Source organism: Rhinatrema bivittatum, chromosome 9 (assembly GCF_901001135.1).
Source record: "Rhinatrema bivittatum chromosome 9, aRhiBiv1.1, whole genome shotgun sequence".
Taxonomy (NCBI): Eukaryota; Metazoa; Chordata; class Amphibia; order Gymnophiona; family Rhinatrematidae; genus Rhinatrema; species Rhinatrema bivittatum.
The window spans coordinates 213,430,875-213,455,491 of record NC_042623.1 but is presented as its reverse complement, the minus strand read 5'-3'; the positions used below and the strand labels follow the sequence as shown (position 1 = coordinate 213,455,491).

At 42.6% G+C, this 24,617-nt stretch overlaps 2 protein-coding genes across 7 annotated transcripts in view; one reads left to right on the top strand and one right to left on the bottom strand.

The window, feature by feature from the left end:
• MED12L (mediator complex subunit 12L) overlaps positions 1-24,617 on the bottom strand; it is a 764,678-nt gene that overhangs the window by 454,430 nt on the left and 285,631 nt on the right. The gene's annotated exons all lie outside the window — the stretch shown is intronic.
• The window catches only part of P2RY14 (purinergic receptor P2Y14), a 63,328-nt gene that overhangs the window by 5,571 nt on the left and 33,140 nt on the right, over positions 1-24,617 (top strand). For 2 of the 6 annotated variants that reach the window (XM_029616038.1, XM_029616039.1), the window contains exons 2-3: positions 12,122-12,189; positions 15,848-17,151. The exons of 2 other annotated variants lie outside the window; for them this stretch is intronic. In XM_029616038.1, coding sequence (XP_029471898.1) covers positions 15,858-16,883 — 1,026 coding nt within the window. In that variant the 5' untranslated portion in view covers positions 12,122-12,189; positions 15,848-15,857 and the 3' untranslated portion in view covers positions 16,884-17,151. Of the gene's footprint in view, positions 1-12,121; positions 12,190-15,847; positions 17,152-24,617 lie in introns of those variants that run through there. 2 more of the 6 variants (XM_029616040.1, XM_029616037.1) reach the window with 1 other exon arrangement.

Here is a 24,617-nt window from a genome sequence, read left to right as displayed (position 1 = left end):
GGGTAAAATACTGTACATTCACATACATCCTTGTAGTGTCACATACACACATGCTTTCTCCGTGTCTCTCACAAATGCTTCATCTCTCTCTCTCACACACATGCAGAAAAAACTGAACTGGAAACCACAAGCCAAATTCTGTAAGCAGTGAGACAGTAAAAATTTGTAACCTATCATTAAAATCATCCATTGTACCTGAAGAATGGAGGGTGGCTAACCCCAATATTTAAAAAGGGCTCCAGGGGCGATCCAGGAAACTACAAACCAGTTAGTCTGACTTCTGTGCCAGGAAGAATAGTGGAAAGTGTTCTAAAGATCAAAATCACAGAACACATAGAAAGGCATGGTTTAATGGAACAAAGTCAGCATGGCTTTACCCAAGGCAAGTCTTGCCTCACAAATTTGCTTCACTTTTTTGAAGGGGTTAATAAACATGTAGATAAAGGTGAACCAGTAGATGTAGGGTATTTGGATTTTCAGAAGGCATTTGACAAAGTTCCTCATGAGAGGCTTCTAGGAAACATAAAAAGTCATGGGATAGGTGGCGATATCCTTTCATGGATTACAAACTGGTTAAAAGACAGGAAACAGAGAATAGGATTAAATGGACAATTTTCTCAGTGGAGGGGGGTGAGCAGTGGAGTGCCTCAGCAATCTGTACAGGGACCCATGATTTTCAATATATAAATTATCTGGAAAGGAATAATAGTGAGGTAATCAAATTTGCAGATGATACAAAATTATTCAGAGTAATTAAATCACAAGCGGATTGTGATAAATTGCAGGACCTTGTGAGACTGGAAAATTGGGCATTCAAATGGCAGATGAAATTTAATGTGGATAAGTGCAAGGTGATACACATAGGGAAAAATAACCCATGCTATAGTTACACGATGTTAGGTTCCATACTAGGAGCTACACCCCAGGAAAGAGATCTAGGCGTTATAGTGGTTAATACATGGACATCATTGGCTCAGTGTGCTGCAGCAGTCAAAAAAGCAAACAGAACATTAGGAATTATTAGGAAGGGACTGGTGAATAAAACAGAAAATGTTATAATGCCTCTGTATCGCTCCATGGTGAGACTACAACTTGAATACTGTGTACAATTGTGGTTGCCGCTTCTCAAAAAAGATATAGTTGCGATGGAGAAGGTACAGAGAAGGGCAACCAAAATGATAAAGGGGATGGAACAGCTCCCCTATGAGGATAGACTAAAGAGGTTAGGACTGTTCAGCTTGGAAAAGAGATGGCTGAGGTGTGTAAAATCATGAGAGGTTTAGAACGGGTCTAGAACGGGTAAATGTAAATCGGTTATTTACACTTTCAGATAATAGAAGGACTAGGGGGCACTCCATGAAGTTAGCATGTAGCACATTTAAAACTAATCTGAGAAAGTTCTTTTTCACTCAACGCACAATTAAACTCTGGAATTTGTTGCTAGGGGATTGGTTAGTGCAGTTAGTATAGCTGGGTTTTAAAAAGGTTTGGATAAGTTCTTGGAGGAGAAGTCCATTACCTGCTATTAATCAAGTTGACTTAGAAAATAGCCACTGCTATTACTAGCATGGGATAAACTTAGTTTTGGGGTACTTGCTAGGTACTTATAGCTTGGATTGGCCACTGTTGGAAACAGGATGCTGGGCTTGATGGACCATTGGTCTGACCCAGTATTGCATGAAAACAAAAACAGACTACTGCAATGCCTTACTCCTGGGGCTTCCCATTTCAGCCACAAAACCCATACAAATGCTCCAGAACGCAGCAGCCAGAATCCTAACTAATACCAACCACCGTGCTCACATTACCCCCATCCTTCGAAACTTACATTGGCTGCCAATAAAATATAATTCTATATAAAGCTCTCACTATAATCCACAAATCTATCCACCAACAGCTCACACTAGACCTTCAGAACCCTCTCAAACACCGCTCGTCCGAAAGACCCATCAGAGAAGCTTATAAAGGAACCCTTCAAGTCCCACCCACAAAATACACCCGTCTAAAAACCACCAAAGATCGTTCCTTCTCCACAGCAGGCCCTGTCCTCTGGAACAGACTACCGACTGACCTAAGACTGGAACCTTGCCTTCATACTTTTCGAAGAAAACTGAAGATGTGGCTTTTCCTCCAAGCCTTCCCCTAGTCAAAATGACACTTCGGACTCAGCCCAAGGAATGAGATAATTACTAATCTCATAACCCGTTTTATATTATTTATGTGTTGCTAATTCCGCTCTACCTTTCTTCCTGGCTACTTTAGCCCCCAAGTTCAATGCCCTTGTTTTATGTAACTTTGCTTGTTTCAGCCTTCTTGTTTGGTTACACTTGTTTATCCCCTAAGTTCCATGTAAACCGGCCTGATGTGAATTCTATTTGTGAAGTCCGGTATAGAAATAAATATTAAATAAATAAATAAATAAATAAATAAATAAATAAATAAATGTTCTAATGGAAAAGCAGAAAATCACTATTCCTCAAAACAATACAATCAAGAAATATAAAAAATCAATCAGAATAGTAAAACCATACTAAAAATATATATTTCAAAACAGCTGATGAATAGAATAATATTCAATAATTAGAAGCTCCTATACAAATTTTTAAAAATTTCCTAAACCGATAAAATATTTCAAAACAGCAGACATCAAATAACAGCCAATAATTAAAACTATTTTTAAAAATCTCTCGCTCTCCATATCTGTCATCCTAAGATCATTGTAGACTGGTAGCACGTATGCGCACACACACACAATATGCTCCCTCTCTCTCATATGCGCACATGCATGCTTTGTGAGAGACAGAGAGAGAGAGAGACACACACACTTCCTCTGTGTTTTTCTCTCTCACACAGACATGCTTCCTCCATCGCTCTCACACACACACATGCAGACAAAAACTGAACTGGAAACCACAAGCCAGATTCTGTATGCAGTGCAACAATGGAAAAGCAGAAAATCACTATTCCTCAAAACAATACAATCAAGAAATATAAATCAATCAGAATAGTAAAACCACACTAAACAAAATACATTTCAAAACATCTGATGAATAGAATATTCAATAATTAGAAGCTTCTGTACAAATTTTTTAAAATTTCCTAAACATTGATAAAATATTTCAAAACATCAGACATCAAATACACACAGTAATTAAAACTAATAAGGATTTTTAAAATCCCCCACTCTCCATACCTGTCACCCTGAGATTGTCGTGAACTGGGGTACACACACAGATACACAAACAAAATATTATTCCTCTCTCTCACATACGCGCTTCGTGAGAGACAGAGGGAGCTTGAGTGTGTGTGTGTCTGTGTGAAAGAGAAAAATGCACATGTTTCCTCCATCTCTCTCTCACACATGATTCCTGTCTCACATACACACACAGGCACATAGAGACACCCCCTCATGTGTGTGTGTGTGTGTGTATGTGTATATATATATATATATATATATATATATATATTTGTTTATTTAACAATTTTTCTATACCAACATTCGTGGATACATCATATCGGTTTACATGGAACAGAGAAATACAGCGAAACAGTGGGGGTAGGAAGAACAGGAGGGGGGATTAACAATGCAAGGGCATAGAGTGCGAATTGGCACAATGCATGCAATTAACATTTACAATGAATTATATATACAACAATAAAAGTAATAAAATATCTATAGCATGATCATGAATATCTAATGAGATCATGAATATATAAAATTATCTAATGTAGTGAGGATAATAATAAGCAAGGTTCTAACATAATTGTAATTGCCATTATGATGAAATGATATATAGCATAATGAAAATAGCATGGCGGAAAGAGTGGGGGGCTGGACGACCTATGCTGGGAATGCCTGCTTAAAGAACCAGGTCTTCATCTTTTTTCTAAATTTATTCTGGCATGGTTTGGTGCGGAGTTCTGTGGGAAGAGCATTCCAACGGGAGGGTCCTGCAACTGAGAGAGCTCGCTCCCTCGTGGAGGTGAGGTGAGCGTTCTTGAGGGAGGGAGTGTGGAGGGAAGCTTTGTGTGATGTTCTAGTGGGGCGGTTGTGGAGGATGAAGTGCAGTGGCTCTTCGAGCCAGTTGGAGTTGTGATTGTATAATGTTTTGTGGATAATGGTAAGAGTTTTACAGAGGATCTGAGAAGGTATAGGGAGCCAATGAAGTTCTTTGAGGACGGGGATTATATGGTCGGATTTGTGGGTGTTAGTGAGGATCTGGCTACCGCATTTTGTAGCATTTGAAGTGGTTTTATGGTGGCGTACGGGAGACCCAGGAGAAGGGAGTTACAATAATCAATTTTTGGGCAGATGGTCGCTTGAATGACTGTGCGGAGATCATTTGAGTGGAGTAGAAGTTTGAGTTTCTTCATAACATGAAGCTTAAAGAAACCTTCTTTGAGGACTGGGTTGATGTGTTTTTTGAAATTCAGGTGTTGGTCAATCATGACACCGAGGTCACGTACAAATGGCTGAAAAGAGGACAAACTGAGTGAGGAGTTGCTTGAGGGGGCTAGCCTAGGGTTCTGTGGGTTAGATATGACGAGCAGCTCTGTTTTAGTAGTGTTAAGGGATAGGTGGAGGTTCGTGAGGAGGGTGTTTATGGAGGATAAGCATTTCTCCCAGAATTTTAAGGAGTTGGTAATGGATTCTTGTATAGGTATGAGTACTTGGACATCATCAGCATATATGAAAAACTTGAGACCTAGGTCAGAGAGGAGATGGCAGAGGGGTAGCAGATAAATGTTGAAAAGGGTGGAGGAAAGTGAAGAGCCTTGTGGGATGCCTTGGGAGAGAGGGATATGGGAGGATTCGGAATTTCCTATTTTTACAGTGTATCATCTGTTGGTTAAGTAGGATTTGAACCAGAGGTGGGCTGAACCTGAGATGCCTATTTCTGATAGACGAGAGAGGAGGAGGTGGTGGCTGATGGTGTCAAAAGCCGAGGAGATGTCAAGGAGGGCAAGGATATACTGATGGCCTTGATCTGTGCCTCTGAGGAGGGTACCTGAGAGAGCGAGTAATAGCGTTTCAGTGTTGAAATGCTTCCAAAAACCAAATTGGGACGGGTGAAGAATATTGTGGGTGTCAAGGTAATCCATAAGTTGGGCATTAACTACCTTTTCCATGATTTTAGCTATAAATGGCAGGTTAGAGATGGGACGGTAGTTGAAAGGGTCCTTGGGGTCAAGGATGGGTTTTTTGAGGAGGGGGTTTGACCACAGCGTGTTTTAGTGTCGGGGACTTTGCCAATGGAGATGGAGCAGTTAATTATGTTTGCTAATGGTTTGGCGATGATATATGGAATGGACAGCAGTGCTTTAGTAGGTATAGTGTCAGATGTATGTAGCATACACACATATACATACACATATATATATATACACACACACACACAGGCGTACACACACACACTCACTCTTCTATACATTCACTGTCTCATACACACACACACCGGCACTTACGCTCACAGGGCCATTCTCTCCCTTCTTCGGTTGCTGTTGGCACCGCAGGGCCTCTTTTTCAGCCGCTGGCTCCAGAAGCACCAGCAGAAATGCAGGGCCTGTTCTTTGCTGCTGGCTCTAGGAAATGCTGACAGCGCCGCTGGCCTCTGCTACTGCTGCAAGTCCTTGCTTTTGCTGGTGGGATTTCCCCCGCCACATCACTGTTCCACGCCGCTGCAGGATCTTCCTGCCGGCAGCAATGGCACTCCTCCCCCTGTTGCCACTTGGGGCAGACCACCCCACTTGTTCCCCCCCCCCCTCATTTAGTATGCCTCTGATTACTAGTAATTAGTAACATATCAATAAAATAGTTTATTGCACCTGAAGACTGGAGGGGTGGCCAATATAATGCCAATCTTTAAAAAAAGGCTCTGGCATAATCCGGGAAACTATATATCAGTGAGCATCAGTGAAAGGAAAGACCATATAAACTATTCTAAAGAACAAAATTACAGAATATATAGACAGACATAGTTTAACGTGACAAGCCAACATGGACTTACATAAGGAAAGTCTTGCCTCACCAATCTGCTACATTTTTTTGAAAGAGTTAATAAACATGTGAATATTGGTAAGCCAGTGGATATGGTGTATTTGGATTTTCAAGAGTTTCTCAGAGATCCCTGATAACATTTAAAAAGTCAAGGGTAGGAGGCAATATCCTATTGTGGACTGCGAACTGGTTAAAAAAAAAAGGAAACAGAGTAGGATTAAATGGTCAATTTTCTCAGTGGAGAAAGATAAACAGTAGAGCAGAGCTTTCCAAACTTTTCATGTTGGTGACACACTTTTTAGACAAACATAATTTCGGGACACAGTAATTCAGTCTACTAGCAAACCAGAGGTTAAAGGTTAAACGAACAAAATGTATTTCGACAATTTATGTATGTTTCCTTAAATATATACATAATAAAATGTTTCACGACACAACCTATCTTGTGAAAATCTTTCATTTATATTAAAAATATATAATATTCCAAGATTAGTTATTGTTATAATTTATGAGTAACAATAATAAAACAAAGTTATTGTGTTATTCAATTTACCTCTTTAATGAGATATATGAGCTTGATGGGATGAACACAGATTTGAATATTTGGTGTTAATAAGAAAGTCCAAAGGGTCTTCTGCGTAATTTTAAAAAGCTGGCCAGTTTCACACTATAAAATTATTTGATAGCCTCATTCAACTAATTCTATATGGCTATGAGAGTGAAGACTGGAATTTATAGGAAGGGACAGAATGTCAATATAAATCCTGCACCTCCAGTTCTGTAACTCTGTGCATCCACTGAAATTCCCCCAAACAATGAGCTTGAATGTTTCCCTTACATCTCATCATACTAAAAGATGTTTTCAAATTCTGGTGTCACCTCACAGTAACAGCAGCACAAACACCTTCCACTGCCAGGCACATTGTGAACGAAAATAAAACCTCGCAAAAAAAAAAGACACTCAAAATCTATACTGCAATCCCATCATAACATAACAGTAATAACACCAAGGACTCTAACAACAATAACCCTACCTGTGAAAAAGCAAGGGTAAATATTATACTGGGTCCTAGAATACCAATACACCACCTACTGAGGAAACAATTGCTATAGATCCCTATGCTAGCGAATTTCTCATCATGGTCACACACACAGAGCAGAGACAGACCCTCACCAAATAAAGAATACAAAATAAAGGAGCACAAATTAGACAAAAACTGAAATGGAAACCCCAAGAAGCCAGACTGTGTATTAATAATGGAAAAACAGAACCATCATTCCTCATAAAACAAATAAAATCAAGAAACATAAAGCATCAGTTATAATAGTAAAACCATACTAATAAAAGAATATTTTAAAACTACTGATAAATAGAATTTCTATTCATTAAAATCATATACATTTTTTACAATTTCCTAAACACCAATAAAATATTTCAAAACAGCACATATATCAAATAACACCCAATAATTAAAACTAATAAGGATTTTAAAAAGCCCCTGCTGTCCATACGTGGGAGCTCTTGATTTCCAGTCACCCTGACATTGTCAAGGATTAGGAGGTTATCCTCTCTCTCTCACACATACTCACATTTCCATTCTCTCTCACACATATACTGTCACATACATACACATTCATGCTCTTATACCCACCATAACCTCTCGCTCTCACAGACACTGACACACTCTCAAGCTCTAAGACACTCTCTCTCCCTCCACACACACACCCCCACACAAACTCTTACTCCCCTGGATTTTCTCATACATACTCTGTCTGGCTTCCTCACATACACACAAACACACACACCCAGGCAAGCTCCCAGTCATTCTCACACACTTAAACTGACCCCCAGGCAGGCTTCCATTCAATTTCACACCACTCCCTCAGGCATGCACACATTCATTCTCACACACACAGACCCCCAGGCAGGCACCAATTCATTCTCACACACACATACACCACACACAGGCCGGCACCTATTCTCACACATACAAACCCCAGGAAGACACCCATACATTCTGATACACAGACACACCCTCAGGCAGGCACACACTAAAGGCAAACCCCCTCTCTTTCTTTTGCCAGCAACCTCGGAGCCTCTCTCATTCCTCTGCTGCCACTGTCACTGCTGCCGCATGGCTATTGGGGAGGCGCTGATTGCTGCTATTGGCACTGAAGCCCATTCTGCTGCCTCCTCTGTGCAGGACCCGTGGGTTTCCACTTCCTCCATGTTGATCTCGTACATTGTGAAATCAGCATAGAGAAAGTGCTACTCTTGCACATTACCAAAGATTACATGTGCCAATCAGTAAAAAGTAATTTATTTCTTTTTTTTTTACCTTTGCTGTCTGATCTTAGTTTTCTAATCGGTTGGTCACAGGCTTTTTTGTTCCACCTCCCCTTTCTTATTTTTTTGCCAATTCCTTTCATATTGTCTTTTTTTCTATTTCTTTTCTCTCCATCTATCTTCTTCCCTCAAACATTCAGTCAGGTTCTCATTCTCACATACTTTCTCTCTCTCACACACTCACAGGCTCTCTCTCATACAATCATTCATACAGTCTCTCTCTTGCACATGCTGTCTGACTCTCACACACCCAGGCTCTCTCTCACTCCCACATGCTGTCTTGCTCAAGCACAGACTCTCACTGTCACATGCTCTCTCTCATACAATCATTCATACACAGGCTCTCACTGTCACATGCTGTCTCTCTCTCACACACACACACACACTCTCTCACATGCTGTCTCTGCAAACATTCAGGTCCTCACTCCCACACACAATCTCTCAACTCACCTCATACACGCACACAATCTCTCAACTCAGCTCACAGACGCACACAATTGCTCAACTCACCTCATTCACGCACACAATCGCTCAACTCAGCTCACAGACGCACACAATCGCTCAACTCACCTCATTCACGCACACAATCGCTCAACTCAGCTCACAGACGCACACAATCGCTCAACTCACCTCATACACGCACACAATCGTTCAACTCACCTCACACACGCACTCTACGGGCCCTCAGCCGCTCTTTTACCTCTGGGCCTCCTCTTCACGGGTCGCTGCAGGATGGGCTCTGCAGCGGCCCTGATCTTCTCGGGCCGATCGCGGCGGCGACCCTACTTCCGGGCCTCCTCCTCTTCTCTCCCCGCTGCTGCTCCTCTTCTGGACGCGGCTGACGCTCCTCCCCCTTTCTGCCCGTGCGGCTCCGGCAACATTTTTCTTCCTGGGCCGCATGGGCAGGAAGGAGGAGGAGCACCTGCACGTCTCGACATGACCTTTTTCTTCTTCGGGCCGTGGTGAGGTGAGCTCCACCACGGCCTTGCCGATCTTCCTGCCAGCGATATTTTACTGCTCAGCCGCCAGTGGGATGAGCTCCACTGGCGGCTGCATTGGCTCCCACTTGCCGGTGTGTCACGTGCACCGGGCTTGCGCGGCACACCTCAGGCGACACACCAAAGTGTCGCGACACACACTTTGGAAAGCTCTGCAGTAGAGTGTCTGAGGCATCTGTACCGGGACCACTGCTTTTTAATAAATGATCTGGAAAAGGGAACGAGTGAGGTGATCAAATTTGCAGAAAACACAAAATTACTACAAGTTGTTAAATCATAAGCAGATTGTGAGAAATTGCAGACCTTATGAGAACTGGATGCCTAGTCTCCCAATGGCAGATGAAATTGAACGTGGGCAAATGCAAAGTAATGCACATAGCAAAAAGTAATCCAAACTGTAGTTACACAGTGTTGTTTCATACTAGGAGTCACTGCTCAGCTCAATGTGCAGTGGTGGCCAAGAAAGCAAATAGAATGGAAGGAATTATTAGGAAAGGACTGGAGAATAAAAATGGAGAATATCATAATACCTCTATCATTCCATGGTGTGACCATATCTGGAGTACTATGTGCAATTCTGGTTACCATATCTCAAAGATACAGCAGAAAAGGTTCAGAGAATGACAACCAAAATTTTAAAAAGAATGGACTGTTCTCCTATGAAGCTAAAGAGGCAAGGCTGTTCAGCTTGAAGACGAGACAGCAAAGGGCAAATATGACAAAGGTCTATAAAATCATGAGTGAAATGAAATGGGTAAAGCAAATTAGTTGTTTACGCTTTCAAAAAATAAAGAGGTCCATATTCAGACACAATCTGGCTAACAAAGTAAACCTGATAAACTTATCTGGCTAACTTTGGAAGAATATTCAATAGTGAAACTGCATTATTGAATATAGCCGACTAACTATAGCCGCGTAACAATAGGACACCTCTTTGATCCGACCAGACTCAGCCAACTAAGTCATCCGGCTAACCCAAATATCAGATAACTTAACTGGCTAACTGAACTCCCCCCAGTTACACTCCTGGAATGACCCTAACTTAGCCAGCTAAATTCTATCCAGTTAGCTTAGTAGCTGGCTAGAATTTAGCCAGATAAGTACCCAAATATTCATGTAGCTGGCTAAATGCTTTTGAATATGGACCTCAAAAAGACTAGGGGAAACTCCTTAGTAAGTAGCACATTTCAAACAAATCTGAGAAAATACTTCTTCACTCAACACACAATTAAGCTCTGGAATTTATTGTTAGAGGATATGGTAAAGACAATTAACATAGCTGGAGTCAAAAAAGGTTTGGCAAGCTCCTGGAAGAAAAAGTCAAACAGTTATTAATCAGGTAGACTTGGGGAAAGCCACTGCTTATCGCTGGGCATAAGCTGCATGGACTCTACACCTTGGAATCCTGCCAGGGACTTGTGACTTGGATTGGCCACTGTTGGAAACAGAATACTGGGCTTGATGGACCTTTGGTCTAACCCAGTATGGCAGTTATGTTCTTATGAAGTAAGGATCTAAATAAGTTTACCCTAGAGGAGAGAAGAGATAGGAGGATATGGTAAAGAAAGTCAAATACCACAAAGATATAAACTGGGCACAAGAAAAACCTTTTTCAGATGAAAGAATGCTCTAGAGCAGAGGTGGCAACTCCAGTCCTTGTGAACCAGGCCTGATTTTCAGGATATCCACAATGAATATGCACGACACAGATCTGCTTGTACTGCCCTCCACTCTATGCAAATCTATATTATGCATATTCACTATAGATATCCTGAAAATCTGGCCTGATTGTGGCTTTCAAGGACCAGAGTTGGCACCCCTGCTCTAGAAAAATAGGTCACAGTATGAGACTCCAAAGAGGTAGACAGAGGAGCAGCATCAGAAAATATTTCTTCACAGAAAGGGTAGTGGATGTATAGAATAGCCTCCCAATGAAGACAAGACACAATAAGAGAATTCAAAAAGGCTTAGGATAAGCACAAAGGAACCACAATAACAGAGGTAAGAGGAGAGCCAGAGATCAACTGGTGTTTATGATATAACTGGGCATATTAGAAGGGCAAATGATCCTCATCTGGTTGTCATCGTCTATGACAGTGCTAGAAATATGGCTGGAAGGTAGCAGTATTGCAAACAACCCCCTTTCACTCTTACAAGAGGAGAGGAGATAAAGACAAAACAAAAGGCAGAGAAAGAAAGCACAACCCAGAGATACTGTAGGCCATGGGATAGCCAGGTTAGCACTAGCAGGTTACAACTCCCTAGAAACCAACCACGTTAGTGCCACCAGGCTACAGTAAGTCCACGATGACCTAAGAGGCTGGATGTTAGGTCAAAACCTTTGCTAGTTAGCCTTAATTTCATAACGAACGGAGACATCAGATCGTACTAGAAAGATTTAATGAGGATACATACTCTTCCTCTCGCAAAAAAAGCTTAGCGACATACACGTCTGGCAATGTAGCACTGAATTTAAAAAGTCATAGTGCAGTAAACTTGGAGATTCAGCTCCTCTACCTACAGATCACTGTGCAATTTTGTCCTCAAGTTTAGGCTGTAAGCTATTCGAGAAAGTGATATTGTAACCACATAAAAGCTCTTATTTAGTTCTCTCCTTTTATGATGTATGACCAATCATAAATATGATTACTGTTATTTTATGGCATATCAGAGAAAGCTACAACAGGGACCATTGGAAAAATGCTACAGTGGATTATAACACACAGTAAGCTGACTTACAAAATATCATTCAGTCCCATTAAATTATATTCTTTATAGGTTTAACGAACTGTGAAGACAAGTTGTAAACCACCAAACATTAAACAATTAACATACTAATAACAGAGGTAAGTGATATGCTATTGTATTTACTGTATTGTGATTTATATACGGTATATGATGTTTTATGGTACATTTATCATTGTATATATTTAATATTTTAGGTGTCTTAAAATGTTGTATCACACTCAATGTGTGTGATGGAAAAGCATGTAATCTAATAAAAGATTATGTTATTTCACAATTCCCGAAGAACTGTTTGTTTCCTTTTAATTTTTTTGCAAAATCCTAAAACCCAGAACCTAAAGTAGAAAGATATAGAATATCACAAAGAAAATAATGAAGTGCAACACAGCAGGAAATAATTCCCTTGCCAGAACATTCCCTACTGAGTGTCCTGTGGGTTTAGGGGACACTGTTATAGAGTTCTGTTATAGAGTCCATTAAGCACTAACTAGGGCTTGATGGACTCTATAATAGGGTACCATCAAGCTAGGCTGAGATAACATAGTAGAAATCTCATCTTTGTGAGATGACTTCAAATCTTCACGAGGTGTACTATGCTGTTCGTATGTCTCACTCTGCATGTAAAACTGGCTCCTAAACCACCACCTCAATTCGAGCTATTAGCTGGCCCTCCTATAGGCATATAAATAGAGATGTGCTTCGTTTTAATCTGTTGGATCGGGCGCTTCGTGGAAAACTTTGTTTTCCAACGGGTCGTTTTTATTTTTTTTTTGGCAATTTTCGCCAAAACAAACCGGAAAAAAAAAACCCACCCCAACCCTTCAAATTTACTTAACTATAAACCCCCCATCCCGATCCCCCCCCCCCCCAAGACTTACTAAAAGCCCTAATGGTCCAGCAGGGTCCCAGGAGCAATCTCTCCCTCTCGGGCCGTCAGCTGTCTCTAATCAAAATGGTGCCGTGGCCCTTTGCCCTTATCATGTAACAGGGGCTACCGGTGCCATTGGTCGGTCCCTGTCACATGGAAGGAGCAATGGATGGCCCGCGCCATTTTCTAAGATGGCGCCGGCCGTCTATTGCTCCTACCATGTGACAGAGGCCGACCAATGGCATCGGTAGCCCCTGTCACATGGTAAGGGCAAAGGGCCACCGGTGCCATTTTGATTCCTGGCAGGCCAGATGACCCGAGAGCGGAAGATCGTTCCCGGGACCCCCGCTGGACCACCAGGGCTTTCAGTAAGTCTTGGGGGGGGGGATCAGGATGTGGGGGGGATTGTAATTAAGTAAATTTGAAGGGTTGGGTTTGGTTGGGATTTTTTTTAATAAATGTGCCCCTCCCCCAGCGCTAACCCGAAAAACAAATTTTTCCTGAATTTCGCAAAAAATCCGTTTCAGGATTCGGGTCCCCCAAACCAGGCCGAATGAAATTGCCTAATTCGTAATAAACGAATGCACATCCCTACATATAAATAGTTGAATACTGTGAAGGCTTCCCCAGAGGCTCTCTCTCTCTCTCCATTTCACTCTACTCCTCTCCTCCCCCTCTCTCCCCCCCAAGCCCAGAAATGGTAAAATGCAATTTGCAAAATTTATCGCGAATTGCTTTAAGTCCGTTTCAGGCATATCACACAGCTTAATGCCAGGAAAAAAGGTGCAGTTATTTCCAGCGTTAAAACCGTGCAACAGCATGAGTTATGCTATCGCACGGTGCAATATTGCCCCTCATTTTAATTAATCCCACCAAACCCCCTCCCTAATACCGCCCCTTCCAAAAACCTGCATTCACGCCATGCGATAGTATTATTATCGCATGCGTTATGATGTTAATGTGTGCATTAACGCCATATCGCATTCTGATGAACGATGCTTAGTCCTGGGGGAATTTTGCGCTACTGTAGAGTGTAGAATTTGCACAGAATTCCCCCCCCCCCTGCACAGAATTGATAAATTCTGCATAGAAAATGGCAGAGGACACCCTGGCATGTTGCGAATGGAGCACATGCCGTTTGCGGCAAAGATGAGCGTCCCGCGTGTTGTGCTCTGCTTGTGGCAAAGATGAAGGCCACGGTGAGAGTGAATGTGTATAGAGAGGGGTGTGTGTGAGTGTGAGAGAGAAGGGGGAGGGGGTATGAGAGAAGGGAGGGGGAGAGGAGGGAGAGAGGAATGGGGAGGGGAGTGGGGAGGGTGAGAGAGAGCAGCGGGGGTGCTTGAGTGTGTGTGCCAGAGAGAGGGAGCCTATATGAGGAGATTGTGAAGGAGTGTATGTGTGTGAGAGATTGGAAGCTCGTGTGTATGAAAAAGGGTTTGTGTGTATGTGAGGGTGCTAGCCTGTGTGAAGGGATTGTGTATGTGTGAGAGAGAGAGCCTATGTGAAGGGATGCGTGAGAGAGACATAGGTAGCCTGTGTGAGGATGTATGCATGAGAGAGAAAGGGAGCTTGTGTGGGTGTGTATGCAAAAGAGAGGGACCCTGTATGAGGGGATGTGTGTGTGCGAGAGAGAGTGAGGGAGCCTGTATGAGGGGGTGTGTATGTGTACTAGAGAGAGGGAGCATGTGTGTGTGTGAGAGGGAGGGACAGAGGTAGCCTGTGTGAGGGGCAGTACTGGGAACAGGGTCAAGCTCTGGGACTGGAGATAGAGTGGAAGGGATTGAGCCTAGAGGTGGAGGGGAGAGATACTGGCAGGTAGAGGAGTTGGGGCCTGAGAGGGGAAGTGGCCAGGGAAGTAGGGAGAGCGAGTGGAAGGGACACTCTCACAGTGAATTTCTATGGAAATTCAACTCAAAATGTTTAAAATTTTGCATGTTTAAGTAATAACTTTTTTCTGTTTTTATTTAATTTCTGTTTTAATTTAAAATGTAATTACTTAAAGACTGTCAGGTAAATTGTGTTATTTTGACCAATATAAAGTTTGCAGAATTTTAAGTTTTTTTGCGCAGAATTCCCCCAGGATTACAAATCGTACAAAGAGCAAACAGTACATATTAAATGGAATAATGAATACTATTTCCCCCTCACAGTGCATGAAATTTTACTGTTTGCTTTGCAAATAGATATTTTTCACATTTAGTTTACACTTGCAAAATTTTATTTTAATTCATTGATGAGTGACTACAATACAAAATTATTCAAGGCTCTTCATTAGCTATGAACACATAGCCTAATTACCTGTAAAACAATTTTGCAAACACAAGCATGCAAAAAAAAAAAATATCTACACCTCAGTGAAATCAAGCTAAAGCAATTTGTACTACACTGTAGTACATCAGCTTCTTGATCTCTTCCAACTGGAAGGAGGAGCTTAGTAGAAACTGTAAGGCATCTCAATAGCCATTCAGGTGCAATATAAAACGCTTTACAACAGTACCAGCACTCCCATAAACCATAAACAATATTAGTATACAAAAGAAAGCAAGTTTCTTATTCCTCCTGCAATGTCTTCTGCTCATCCATCCTTAACGACGTAGCCTAGTGCAAGCCACGATACAAATCCCACTGATGCTCTTTGTGACCCTGGCCAAATCACTTAAGCACATTGTAAACCCTCTGGGGACAGAGAAATACTTACTGTCCCTGAATGTAATTTGCTTCATTCCAACCAGATGATTAACACCGCCCCCATCCCCTTTCTGGTCCTTATCTGTTTTGTTCACCATCTACACTGGATCTATTTGATTCATTTTTTTAATCTTATTTGTTTATGTTTGTGTATAACTGTTTGATGAATGTTGCTTTATGTGCATTTCATTATCTGTTTTTAGGACCAACAAAATGAATTTTTCAGATACCATCAATTCTAGTGCAAACATCTCCCACAAATGCATTCCCAGCACTACTATAACCAAGCAAATCTTGCCATTGGCATACGGCCTCATCTTCATTGGAGGAATCCTGCTCAATGGCCCGGCTGCCTGGATTTTCTTCCACATTTCTAGCAACAGAAGCTTTGTTGTGTATCTCAAGAATATCATCATAGCAGACCTGCTAATGACTTTTACGTTCCCCTTCAAGTTTGTCAATGATTTGGACAATGGGCCATGGCAAATGCGTGTGGTCGTATGTCGGTTTTCTGCTGTGATTTTTTATCTCAACATGTACATTGGAATTATATTCTTGGGCTTGATAAGTTTTGACAGGTACTATAAAATTGTAAAACCTTTCCTTGCTTCCTTCTTCCAAAGCGTTACTTGCAGCAAGATCTTCTCTGGAGGCATATGGGCTATTATGATGATTTTATTAATTCCAAACATGATTTTAACTAACAGAACTCCTACAGAAGAACATTCTCGAAACTGTACAGGACTTAAGAGTGAACTTGGTATACAGTGGCATAAGGTTTCAAACTACATTTCCGTAGGTATTTTTTGGATTGTGTTCTCTTTGCTCATCTTCTTTTATAGCTCCATATCAAGAAAAATATATAACTCCTACCGGAAGTTCAGAAAAAAAACAAATTCAGCCAAGAAAAAATCCAGCCGCAACATTTTCAGCATTATGCTTGTATTTTGCATTTGTTTTGTGCCCTATCACATCTGCAGAATTCCATACACTGCAAGTCAGACTGGATCCACCTTCAGCTGCCAGTCAAAAATCACATTCTACTACCTCAAAGAATTCACCCTGCTACTGTCCTCTGCAAACGTGTGCCTCGACCCGGTTATTTATTTTCTCCTATGCCAACCATTTCGGAGAATGCTATTTAAGAAACTGTTTGCTAGGTGTGGAAACATGAATGCCACAGAAATGTATAAATCCAGAAGGTCACCCACGCCTCAGGGAAGTGTGTGCAGTTCATAAATAAGAATGATTCGTTGATGAAGAAAACAAATTAATAGAAACCCTTTCTTTACATCTTGAACCCAGAGGCACTGAGAAACAAAGCGATTCATCTGCACTCACATACAGGCCAATGCAATACCGTGCGCTGGCCACAGCGCACAGCTCAACACACAACTGGATTGCATTCATAACCCCCAATGCAAAACAGGGGTTAGCGCGTCCAAAACGTGCGTAGCTAATAGTGTTCATCACACGTAAATTCATGTTGATGAGGCTATTAGCTATTTCCCCCGATGCAAAAAAAAAAAAAAAGTGTGCCGAACGCACACATTTTTACCCTCAATTAATGCCTGCCCCAGAGCAGGCATTAAGTTTTGAGGAGCCCAAAAAGTGAACAGAAAAGCAGAAAATTCTTCCTCCGATTTAATATCATGGTGCGGAGATGCTAGGGACAGTTCATTTGCATATTGCACCGGGAGCCCCGGAGAGGTTGATCAGCATGCGTTAGGAGTGGGTGCTCAATCATGAGTGCCAGTTTTATGCGAGCCGATATTGCATCGGCCTGATAGAGTGTCAGAGACAAAGAGAAGTCAAGAACCCATGTAGCAAGAATCCAAATGATAGACCACACTTATGAATGTGGTTTGTTTGTTTTTTTAAAGGCCAAATTAAGAGCTCCCGGCAGAAATAAATAGTAAAACAGAGAAAATGAAAGCAGAATAAGCCATATGGCCTCTCTTGTCTGGTGAGCTTCAAAAGTGAAGAATAGAGGAGGTTGTTTCTATTACAAAATGTTTTTATCCAAAAATAATCCAAACTATCTTTAAAAAGGTTTTAATACATGTAAGACATAGCACACCCACCAACTTCTTAATTTTAACAAAATATGTTATTCTACACCCATACATGGATAAAGAAATAAGCATATCTTTATCAACACAGCTGTTCTATGGTTTAAATCTATGGTTCTCAACCCTGTTCTCGAGTTTTCCTGCCTAATTAGGTTTTTAGGATATTGATAATGACTATGTATCAGATATATCTGTATATACCAATATGACTCAGTGATATGCAAATATATCCCTTGCATTCTTCATTGAAGATATCCTGGAAACCAGAACAGTGAGTGTGGCCTGAGAAGTAGGCAATAACTACCAGTTTAAAACAAGAGTGCAAGACAATCTTTGCAAGCCTCGGAGTTTTAATGTATTAACAGTAGAAAAAAATGCATCCTGCTCACAGATTCACTAAATGAAAACCATAAATCATACATACTTTCTGCAATTTAGAGTCTTATTCCCTAAAATTATTTTCTCAGAATGGGAAGGCTTAAGTAGGACCTTAATATTTATTCACTTTCCAAAACTGTGCTCAAGGCAATCTACAAAAATACAGGTACAGTAGGTAGGTTCCTGTCCTAGAGAGCTTACAATTTAAGTGGGTGCCTAAGGCACAGGAGGGTAAGGTGACTTATTCTAGGTCAGAAGAAATGGGATTTGAAGCCTGGCTTTGCTGCTTCTCAGCCCAGTCTCTAACCACTAGACCAGGGGTGGCAAACGTCAGTCCTCAAGGGCCACAAAGTTAAACAGACCTTATTATCAGGATATCCATAATGAATATGCATGAGATATATTCACATATAGTGGAGGCAGTGCATACAAATATGCACATTCATTGTGGATATCATGAAAGCAGGCCTGAGTGTGGCTGTTGAGGGCCGGAGTTGGCCCTTGCACTAAGGTATTAAGATCTGCAGACACACAATGCTCCATGCCCTGCCACCGCCTGGAGAACCTGCTGTACCACACTCCAGAGCTCCCTTCTCACTCTTGCTTTTAAATCAATAGAAACAAATTCCATAAAGCAGAAGTGGATGCACAAATACAAATTGGGAAAAAACTGAGCAGCACTGCAAGAGTCATATTTAAAATTGTTATTTTTCTGCCAATTCTGTGAAACAGGGAGTGAAATATACATATATAGTGAGGTATTCTCCTCCTCTTAAGACTGCCAAACCTTCTGCCCTGGTCCCCCACAAAAAAAACAAAACAATGCAGTTATTCCTTCAGAATCTGCAGCGTTATTCCCTCCCCTATCCCCAAGGAAACACGCACGTTAGCATTTACCGCTCAGCAGCCTAGGAGCAGCAGAGATGGCACCTTGGAGCTCACGGTTATCGAATATAAAAGTCTAAGGGCTAAAATGCTAATGAGGAACATAGTGACAAAGCCCCTATACTTTACAAAACGTTCAAGTCTTCCAATGCTAATAAAAAGTCTCCATGATTACATTTGTGCTAACAGCCATCAGCAACACTGAGCCAAGGGTGTCTGCAGATCTTTACGGCATGCTCCAAGTCCACGGTGTGCTCAGGGAGGATGCCTGCTGGCTCGCTAATTGTCTGCAGAACTCTCAGATGAAATATCAGGATAAATAATACATGTGGCATGGATTCCCTCCCACCTTCATGGATAAGAGCAGAACGAATACAGGGTGCATGGAAAGGACGCACACCGAAAGGTGCAGAGACTAAAAGGGTGTGGCAACACACGCAATTGTTAGGTATTCAGAGCGTTTCAATAATGGCATCAACAACCTGGCAGTTAAAAGCAGACATCAGAAAAAAAACCTGCACACCTTACGTGGTGTAAATTAAAAACAGATGACGTTCAGAAAACCCTCCCCCAAGAACTGCTGTGGGGGGGCTCATGCCGACAGCCCTTCCCTTTTGGCTACATTTTCAATACAAAGGGCAAGTTTACATTTCTGTCTCATGCTACTTAGCCTTTGTTAGTACCTCAATGTCCTTTACAAGCAACAGAGCCTTTACACGCAAAGTACTTAAGTACTCTCCTTTACTCTGCGCCTCGGGAGTGAATGCCTGTAACACAGATCGCTAAATAACAGAAACCAAAAGATTTATATAGCACATGAAAAATAAAGTCTGCATTTGCTCTACATGTTGTGTTTGAATGTTGATATAAAAATGCAAGGAAATAAACTCTTAGCACAATATATACATATTGTACATCTATTAATATATAAACGTAGAGAAGATTTTGATTTTTTATTTTGACTCAGCAGTTTTGCACTGCTCCTTCGGGGCTCCAGCTCATTTGAAGCAAGGAACGGGATCCTGATACCCTAACCCTTAATTTGCAACCACCCAGGGATTTTTCCCCTGTTTTATAAAATTCCTGTTCCCTAATGTACTTAAGGGTTGATGCAATACTGGGGCGGATTTTAAAAGCCCTGCGGCGCGCCTATTTTCCATAGGCCTGCCGGCGCGCGCAGAGCCCCGGGACTCGCGTAAGTCCCGGGGTTTTTCGAGGGGGGCGTGTCGGGGGCGGGGCCAATCGGCGCGGCATTTTGGGGGCGGGACGCGGTGTTTCGGGGGCGGGCCTGGGGGCGTGGTTTCGGCCCGGGGCGGTCCGGGGGCGTGGCCACACCCTCCGGAACCGCCCCCGGGTTGCGTCTTGGCGCGCTAGCGGCCCGCTGGCGCGCGGGGATTTACTCCTCCCTCCGGGAGGAGTAAATCCCCCGACAAAGGTAGGGGGGGTTTAGATAGGGCCGGGGGGGGTGGGTTAGATAGAGGAAGGGAGGGGAAGGTGAGGGGAGGGTGAAAGCGAATTCCCTCCGAGGCCGCTTGGAGGGAACGGAGGCAGGCTGCGCGGCTCGGCGCGCGCCGGCTGCACAAAATCCGCAGCCTTGCGCGCGCCAATCCTGGATTTTAGCGGCTACGCGCGTATCTACTAAAATCCAGCGTACTTTTGTTTGCGACTGGTGCGCCAACAAAAGTACACGAACGCGCATTTTTTGTAAATCTACCCCACTGTGCACAGCGGCTAGCGCATGGTTTAACATGGGACTGAATGTGCGTTTTCGATCTGCATCCATAACCCTCAATGCAATACGGAGATTAGCACATCCAAAACACGCCACCAAATCACCACATAGCTAATAGCGCTCATCACATGTAAATTCCACGTAGATGAGGCTATTAGCTAATCCCGGCAATGCAAAAAACTTCCTGCGTGGTCAATGCGGCAAATTTTACGCCAGTCCAGGGCTGGCATAAAGCAAATGTTGCTTACCTGGTGTAACAGGTGTTCTCACAGGACAGCAGGATGTTAGTCCTCACAAATGGGTGACATCATCAGGATGGAGCCCTGTACGGAAAACATTTCTGTCAAAGTTTCAACAAGCTTTGACTGACACTGGCACACTGGGTGCACTGAGCATGCCCAGCCTGCAATTATCCCTGTGAGCCACAGGTGTCTCCCTCAGTCTCGTCTTATAGCTAAAAAGCGCAAGCGAAACTAAAATAAAAGTATACAGACCCAACTCCGCGGGGTGGCGGGCGGGTTTCGTGAGGACTAACATCCTGCTGTCCTGTGAGAACACCTGTTACACCAGGTAAGCAACATTTGCTTTCTCACAGGACAAGCAGGATGGTAGTCCTCACAAATGGGTGAGTACCGAGCTGAGGATGCCTGAGAATGCACCAGATACACCACAGATGCGCAAAGGCATAATGACTGAGGTGGAAATGGGAACGGAGGGCATCCGCAACACCATAATGGGTTCGTGGAAGGATGTTGGGTAGTGAATTGAAAAAAGTAAGAGTAGGCGGACTGGCCAAACATGGAGCATGCCGGCTAGTCAAATGTAAGCAATAATAGGCTGCGAAGGTATGGAGAGGACTCCAGGCTGCAGCCTGATAAAAAAGTACAAGCAGCAGTAACCAAAGGGAAGCTGTTAAGGCTAAGACGGACACAACAGTATGTGGATACCCACAGTGTTGTAGAGAAATGTCTGCTTGTTGGTAGGAAAGAAAATATAGACCACTTAATCAGAAGGATTAGGTCTGTGTGGCCACTGGAAGTCGCTGCTTGACTCTTGCATGGAGGAAAGAGTCAAGTGGAATTCACATGGAATGCAGTGCAATGTAGATAGAATGTAAGCGCAGCATTACTGTCCAGGAATGTGGAAAACCCACTCTCTCCCTAGGGCGAGACAGAGAGGTTAGGAAAAATTGGCAGAGTATTTCCTGAGTAAAAGAGATGCAACATCTACCTGAAAAGGATAGAAAGTTGAATGCGTAGAACCACTCAGTGACGGAGGAACGGAGTCAGGTGAGTATGGAAAGAGTGCATAACTCATGGACCCTGCTGGCAGGAATGACATTAAGAGGGAAAGAAGTTCCCTTGCCAAACTGTGGAAGAGAGGAATGGAAAGGCTCAAACGTAGAATGTATGAGACTTATAAGGAGAATATATATGTTCATTCCGTGATTAGAGAAATAGAGGCGGCTTGATCAGTGGATAATCCATGGTAAGCCGACTCAGAGAGGATTACCGTAAACGGGAACCCAACTCCCAAAACGATACACCTACTAAGAGAAAGGTGTATCTATGTGGAGGATGTCTGGAGAACAGAATCCGAGGGAGTAAGAAAAAATGGTGGAAAAGTAAAAGGGGTAATACCTCTCTTTTTTTTTTTTAGCGTCAGGAGGTAAAGCCTGCCATATTAAACAGCAAGATTTATGTTTAGAAGGTTTTGTGACGCTACCAGAACCTAAGAACATCAGTAAGTCTATGATTTGGGACTGACTGGTGAGAGAATAAAAGGTTACTGATATGATGGATTGAGAAGTATGGGAAGCATACTGATCTCAGTCAGGGAGTGGGGAAAAGAATACAGAACTGTGAAGGACTTCAAAGGGGCGTGGGATAAACACTGTGGATCCATAAATTCAAGAGGCCGCCAATGAAGAGTGGGGGACTCACCAGAATGATGGCTACTGCCTGGAGACAATACCCTTATTCAATAAACATATACATGGTTACTGTGACTCCAACATCACTCTAAGCTTCAACAGCAAGAGGAAATATGGAAAAAAGGATTTGCACTCACAAAGAGGGGAGTAGCCGGCTTGTTACGGCGGTTACTACCCCAAACCAAATAAGCCTGATACTTCACTTTCAATGCATATCCAGCATAGTTCTCTGCTTCAACGGCAGGGCTGAAGAAAAACTGATACTTCACACATCCAGCAGAGCTCTCTGCTTCAACGGCAGGGGAGAAGAAAAAAGGGTTCACACTCACAAAGCGGGGAGTAGCTGGCTTGTTACGGCGGTTACTACCCCAAACCAAATGTGCCTGATACTTCACTTTCGATGCATATCCAGCATGGCTCTCTGCTTCAACGGCATGGGAGAAAGACTGATACATCACGCATTTCCAGCATAGCTCTCTGCTTCAACGGCAGGGGAAAGAAAAACAACCAATAAGGGCTGTATAACATAGTCTGGGTAAAACAAATAAGCATGGGTGTAGCTTGCTTATTGCGGCGGTTACTACCCCTACTACCCCTAACTAATCAAGCTAGACATTTCACTTGGATGCAGCTCCATCACTGCTCTCTACATTAATGGTGGGGGTGGAAGGGAAATAGAACCAAGAGCTAAGAGAAACAGATAAGTATGAGAGAAAAAATGTGTGAGGCTTGCTGGGCAGACTGGATGGGCCGTTTGGTCTTCATCTGCCGGCATTTCTATGTTTCTATATGTTTCTATGAACCCCATCCCAGTTCAACATTAGAAGAATGCTGGCTACGAGAGGCAGCAGAAGAGATATATTGAAGAGGCCTTTGATGGAAGAAAAGGCATCTAAGGGAACGCATAGGAAACATGTGCAGGGAGCAGAACCTGTGCATCGTATGGAATGATGCAGACGCAGAGGAAAGTTTAGTTAAACTCGGCGTTAAAAGATTTTCCCTGTACACATGTAATTGAGACCATTCGAGAGGATAGAACCTACGTGGAGAAGGTCTGATAGAGCGTTCATTAAATCTCTTAAATATGTGGCCCAAGGACGCATGAAATGAACAAGGGCCAAGGGTAGAGCTGCGCAGCTGTCTAGCAGAGCAGCTAAGAAGTAATGCGTGCTTATGAGTTGGAAAGCACATTGTCCCTATGCTGTCTGTCTGTATGCACAAAGAATTGTTGCAAAAGCAGTATTGGAAGGCATAAGGGCATAACTCATGGGTGCAACGTCCAGGAAGTTTATGAGAAACTATGCTGGAGTGCAATAGACGCATAATGGGTTGAAAGCTTTCAGGAGAAACTTTATAACCCTAAGGAATTGCGAGCATGAGTCGAAGGAGACTAGGTCCTAGTTCGAACTGGGATAAGAATCAGGGACGAAAGCAATGAAACCACTTAGGTCCATTGAGTATAGAATGTCACTGAATATAACCCATAGCAGTTTTGAATTATGAGAAAAATGCATAGTGGGAAGAAACCCCATAGCCCAACCATGAAAAGTTGAAGGGCTGAGGTTATGGAAAATATGCACAGGGACATATACGAATGTATCAGAATGTCTGTGCGCGTGCTGGACAAGAGGGTCTTAAGACTGTGGTGTCCAGAAGTGTTACAGAAAGGATTTATGGCAGTGACAGTAATCCCAGTTAGTAAATGTATAGTGAGTCATGAAAAAAGTGAGAGCTCCTTGCATGTACTGAAAGTGGTTAGCAGTAGTCTATGCAAGGAAAGTGAATGATGTTACACTCCGCAGAGAAAACAGCATTCACCAACAGTGATGCAAGAGACAGTTCACTTACCGAAGCTGGTGCCAGCGGCAGAGCTTGGAGTTGTAATGTTGACTCACCATAAAGCACATAGAAACATTAAAATAATGTACTTACTGCAATATGGAGTGATGGTAACCAAAGATACCATTGTACCT